Source organism: Coregonus clupeaformis, chromosome 9 (assembly GCF_020615455.1).
Source record: "Coregonus clupeaformis isolate EN_2021a chromosome 9, ASM2061545v1, whole genome shotgun sequence".
Lineage (NCBI taxonomy): Eukaryota > Metazoa > Chordata > Actinopteri > Salmoniformes > Salmonidae > Coregonus > Coregonus clupeaformis.
Genome location: NC_059200.1, coordinates 55,505,412 through 55,511,196, shown reverse-complemented (window position 1 = coordinate 55,511,196; position 5,785 = coordinate 55,505,412). Strand labels below are relative to the sequence as shown.

The 5,785-nt window shown below is 40.0% G+C and overlaps 1 protein-coding gene across 1 annotated transcript; it reads right to left on the bottom strand.

Annotated features, from left to right (window-relative positions):
- Positions 1–1,541: 1,541 nt before the first annotated feature.
- On the bottom strand, positions 1,542–5,208 carry plscr3a (phospholipid scramblase 3a). The gene is made up of 7 exons (XM_041887085.2): positions 5,103–5,208; positions 4,614–4,700; positions 4,406–4,448; positions 4,055–4,275; positions 2,746–2,907; positions 2,323–2,484; positions 1,542–1,839 (listed from the first exon to the last, which is right to left on the bottom strand). The coding sequence occupies exons 2-7, from the start codon at positions 4,668–4,670 to the stop codon at positions 1,780–1,782; spliced, it is 705 nt and encodes a 234-aa protein (XP_041743019.1). The 5' UTR covers positions 4,671–4,700; positions 5,103–5,208; the 3' UTR covers positions 1,542–1,779.
- Positions 5,209–5,785: the final 577 nt, after the last annotated feature.

Genomic DNA, 5,785 nt, shown 5'->3' with positions numbered 1-5,785 from the left:
CAAAAGTATGTGGACATGCCTTCAAATTAGTGGATTCGGCCATATCAGCTACAACCGTTGCTGACAGGTGTATACAATCGAGTACACAGCCATGCAATCCCCATAGTCAAACATTGGCAGTAGAATGGCCTTACTAAAGAGCTCAGTGACTTTCAACGTGGCACTGTCACAGGATGCCACCTTTACAACAAGTTGTCAGTTTCTCACATTTCTGCCCTGCTGGAGCTACCCCGGTCAACTGTAAGTGCTGTTATTGTGAAGTGGAAACATCTAGGAGCAACAACGGCTCAGCCGCGAAGTGGTAGGTCACACAAGCTCAAAGAACGGGACCAGCGAGTGCTGAAGCGCGTAAACATGTGTTTGTCATGGTTCTGGCTAGGCCCCTTAGTTCCAGTGAAGGGAAATCTTAACGGTACAGCATGCAATGACATTCTAGACGATTCTGTGCTTCCAACTTTGTGGCAACAGTTTGGGGAAGGCCCTTTCCTATTTCAGCATGTCAATGCTCCCGTGCACAAAGCGATGTCCATAAAGAAATGGTTTGTCGAGATCGGTGTGGTGGAACTTGACTGGCCTGCACAGAGCCCCATCGAACACCTTTGGGATGAATTGGAAGGCCGACTGCGAGCCAGGCCTAATCGCCCAACATCAATGCCCGACCTCACTAATGCTCTTGTGGTTGAATGGAAGCAAGTCCCCACAGCAATGTTCCAACCTCTAGTGGAAAGCCTTCGAAGAGTGGAGGCTGTTATAGCAGCAAAGGGGGAACCAACTTCATATTAATGCCCATGATTCCCAGTCGTGAAATCCATAGATTAGGGCCAACTGATTTTATTTCAGTTGACTGATTTCCTTATATGAACTGTAACTCAGTAAAATCTTTGTTTGTTGCATTTATATTTTTGTTCAGTGTATCTAATAAAGATATATTAGTGTTTTATTTTTCATATTTCTTTTTACAAAAGTTATAATTTTTCTTCCACTTTGACATTACAGAGCATTTTGTGTAGATCGTTGACAAAAAAATGACAATTAAATCCATTTTAATCTCACTTTGTAGCACAACAAAATGTGGAAAAAGTAGTGGAGTGAATACTTTCTGAAGACTGTGGTCTGAACGTAGTGAAAAGATGGAAAATTTGTTTATTCTGGAAAATGTAAAACTGCCGCTTGTGCAGTCAGTGTATTACTGCTGTGAGAGTGCATTGAAGTCTTTTTTGAACGCTAATCTGGAGTGTACTAACTGAGATTTAAATAATTTACACAAACAGATCTTGACAAATGTGAAATATTTGGATTGTTATCATCCTTGTGATATTGAGAGATAAACATGGTAATGCTTTTACTGATTGCACATAAATGATGATAATTCCTATGTGATAGAGTGCTTGCTTTGTTATCCAACTGATCTTGTGTCCTTTCTGTCATCCAGTGAACCCCGTTCATTGCTGCCCGCAGCTATATTTGAGAATGTGCTTCTGTCTTTACATAATGAGAAACCCAATATTATTACATGACATTTCAATATTTTCAAACCAATACAGTGTTACAAATATTTTATTATTTTATTCAGACAACCTCAATATACAGATTATTGAATTAATAAAGAACACATATTTGCAGATTTGGCAGTTTTGTGGCACAAAAATCAGTTTTGTCTGAAATGTCATGTTATGTGATTCATATGCATCCAATAGCCATGTCATTATCAATTATAATATAATATAATTTGTACATGATCAAACTCTCTCTCTCTCTCTCTCTCTCTCTCTCTCTCTCTCATCCAAATACAGAACACCGTTGATCACCGTCACCAGTGCTTTCAAAGAACATGAAATCCTGTTTGGAGACAAAGAATAAAGAAAGAAAAAATGGACACACAATGAATAGGCATGATGGAGATCATCATCACACTAAATACGTAATTGTTAGATTCATCATAATAGACAGGATTTATAATGGCTTTATATTGATGCACTACAATAAGAGTGTCAGTATTGACTAATTGATTGGTTTGTCAGTAATTTTGCAGTAATGGCTGCTTCATTAGGTCACTGACACAGTGATAGAGAAATTCCCTTATGGATTATAGCCTATGTACTGTATATGTGTGTAATGTACTATATGAGAGAGCTCCTACAAAGAATTCCAATGAAGGCTATGTCTTCTTAATAACTACAAATGCCAAATGAACTTTAATCTGACTTAGCTCTATAGATATGGCTGAGTTTGCACAGGCAGCCCAATTCTGATCTTTTGCCAATAATTGGGCCAAAGATCATAATTGGGCTGCCTGTGTAAATCGCAGCCTTTGTCACTCACAATAAGGATGCAGGCCCCCATCAGCACAGCCTTCATCTTGACATCCAGGTCCATGGGGAACTGGATCCCAAAGTTGTCTGTGTCAGTGAAGGCCTCCTTTATCAGCCCACTCCACTGCTTGCTGATTCTCCCAATGGGCTGGTCGTGGTCCTTACCCATCACCTGTTATAGAAACACCAAGGACACTAATCAGGGTGATGTTCATTAGGCAGCAAATGGAAGAAAACGGATTGAAACAGTGAGAGACTACCTGGACTTCATTTTTTTCCTGTTTTGCTACGGTGTGCCTTAATGAACACAACCTACGGTTTAACGGACTCAGGGCTACATGAACACTCACGAATAGAGATAGACCACAGTCCTCTCCCTAACAGCCAGTGATGTGCTATGCAGACATAGAGGAGTAGATGAGGTGAACTTCACCTCAAAATCAACGTCTCCACAGCAGCTACAGGCACAGAAAGGACCTTCAATCCTCAGGAGAGTCTCTTTGGCAGGTCCTAGGATGGAGAGTTTTGGCTTGAAGGGATGCCAGTTCTGAACCACATAACCTATGGTGGTGCCAGGAGGGGATTGGACCTCCATCTAGGACAGACAAACATTCACAGACACAGAGGGAAATGGTCACTTGAGAAAGAGTCATGCAGACGTTAGATTATCCTTGAAACAGTATCTTCAATGTTATTTTTATCTTCAATTTTGCAATGATAAAATTGAGACGACAGTCCCTGTTATAAGTGTGTTATAATAGTGTTATTTAGAGCAGTAAATACACACCTACACCTATTTAATAATTACTATATTTATTATTAATTTATTTTACCCTCAAGAGTAGCTGTGCTCCATCAGGTTTGGCTTTGGAATGTTAGCTGTCACAAAAGCATCAGGTATTGCCAGAGAGACAGACACATCCATTTGATTGTTTTTTGAGGGGAGAAAACGGATTTGGGTGTTCTGTTTATTCTTTATTACAACACCTTGAAATATTATTTTTCCTCGAAGTGATTATTACCCCCCTTGACAGGGCATGTACTCCAACATGTACATTTCCGTCTTGATCTAGTTGGTCACAAACATTTTTATCAGAGATTTCATAAATGTTTATTTTGCTTAAAAGTGTTCAAGTTCGACTGATATTTGAAACGAGCTTCCCTTCCAAACCTCATGAATGACAATAATTAAAACAGGTGAAGGTTTTAAGTTTCAGACCATGGAAGCAACATTTCAACGGTTTTGAGGGTCTTGATTGTACAATGCAAGTTTAACTGCACTCCAGGAGTCCTATGGATCAGGTTAGTGTATATAAGGAAGAAGGAGATATGTTTTTTTTTATACAACTTTACATAATTGTGATTCTTTATGAGCCAACAAACCTTTTTATAAAAAAGAGTACTTTACTGAAAGTCGTGCACAGGGGGCACTGTTTCTCTACGATAGAAGAGAATGCATGAAAATGTATGCACTCACTAACTGTAAGTCGCTCTGGATAAGAGCGTCTGCTAAATGACTCAAATGTAAATTTAGAAGCTGTGTTATAAGTGGCAATACCTCTTGCAAGCAACACGGGAAGTAGCAGGTGTCTGTTATACGTGTGATGTGAGTGTGTTATAAGCTGTGTTATAAGCAGTTAATCCTACAGACAGCAGAGGAAGTAGCAGGAGGTGTCTGTTGTAAGGGTGTTATAAGATATGTTATAAGGGGTTAATATGTGTGTTATAAGCAGTTATAATACCTCTTGCAGGCAGCAGGGCCAGAAGCAGGAGGTGCAGCGGAAGGGCTTGACCAGGTGCATGACCTCCTGGCCACTGTGGTCTTTGATCTTCATCTCAAACATGCGGTTGGGACCGCAGCAGTTCCGGGTGCAGCAGTCACTATCCTCCTTGGCTGTGTAGATTTCCTGTCCCAGACTGTTCTTGATTATGTACCGGTTTTTAGTCTCAAAGGAAGTGATGGCTGGAGAGAGCGGGAGCACAGGAAGAAAGGGGTCATGGGGGATGTGGGTGGAGGTGAGAGATCGGAAGTAAATATTATGTCAGAGTAAATACAATTTATGGCATACTGTATATAACAAGGGCTGCCTTACCCTCCAGCAGTTCCACTTTCTGATGTATCAAGATTTGATCGATCTGTAACAAGCAGATAAAGGTAGGATTGGGGACAGAGTTCCCTACTGTGGCCAGCTCTCTCCAGTTTCCAAACCAATGATCTTATCCCATAAAAGTCAACGTTTTACTTTTTCAAGGTAACAGTTCCATAAACAAAAGATATGACTGTTGACTTCACTGTCTTACCTGTGTTAGGTACTCCAGGCCAGGGGGCACTACTGCTGGTCGAAAGTTATTTTCCATGGCGTGGTAGGATTAGTAGGGGATAGTGTCCTGAGCACACCCACATTGGTCAGACAAATCATCCATGGTTGACGGATAATAAAGTTAGATCAAATATGGTTTATAACCATAGCACTGAGCTACATGGTTAATCATTACACTACTCAATAGCACCATTCAAAGTTGCTTTCCAATTCATGCGTACTATTCCTTTTGACATAAAATGTAACATGAATACTATACCAAAACAAAAAATATGGGAAGATGGACTCTCAGAGCTAAGATATCCCTGGTCTTACATCCGCTTTTTAGGTGTCATGGCAATTTTACAGAGCTCAAAGTTATACATACAGCATATAATAGTACTGTATAAATTGTAAGAACTTACAATGGAACAAAAACATTTTGAATACCAATGAACACATATCTGTGCGGTGCTGAGAATCAACTTACGTCCAAATTCCTTGCTATATGTTGCGCAGAGCTTCTGAAGGTGTTGCTCTCTGTATTGGTGTTCCTCTCTGTATGTGCTAAGCAATCAAACTCAAAGCAGTCGGAAGTCACGCATGTGTGTAAGGTGTGTTTTATTAGTCATTTAGCAGACGCTCTTATCCAGAGCGACTTATAGTTAGTGAGTGCATACATTGTCATACTGGCCCCCCGTGGGAAACGAACCCACAACACTGGCGTTGCAAGCGCCATGCTCTACCAACTGAGCTACAGGGTTACTAAGTATGGCTAAAATCGCATGTTGCATACCAGATGATGTCATCATTGTCTCTGGATAATATAATCAGAAACACATATTTCTCTATCTTTTTTTACTACAAAACATAGAAACCCTCTGTTTCCACATACTGTATGTTGACATTGCGGTGGTGCTGGAGATCATGATTTTGATGTTGAACAAAGGGTGAATTTTCCCTTTAAGCCAACTTTAGGTGATTGATTAAGACAAAGAACGGACAAATGAACGCACCAATTTAGGATTTATTCAGTATTCATACAAATAGCTTTATTACTCAAGCTATAGTAAACACAGAAGATAACTATTGCCAAAAAAATTAAAAATTTGAAAGCTCTTTTTCCCTCTTTGATTCTGACACACACACACTAGTGTGCAAAGCTGTCATCAA

Bases quoted from the DNA above. Each gene is read 5' to 3' on its own strand.
- plscr3a (XM_041887085.2), bottom strand. From the start codon at position 4,670: ATGGAAAATAACTTTCGACCAGCAGTAGTGCCCCCTGGCCTGGAGTAC. The intron at 4,449-4,613 runs GTAAGACAGTGA...TGCTTGTTACAG, and splicing joins GCCTGGAGTACCTAACACAG to ATCGATCAAATCTTGATACA. The intron at 4,276-4,405 runs GTAAGGCAGCCC...CGCTCTCTCCAG, and splicing joins GAAAGTGGAACTGCTGGAGG to CCATCACTTCCTTTGAGACT.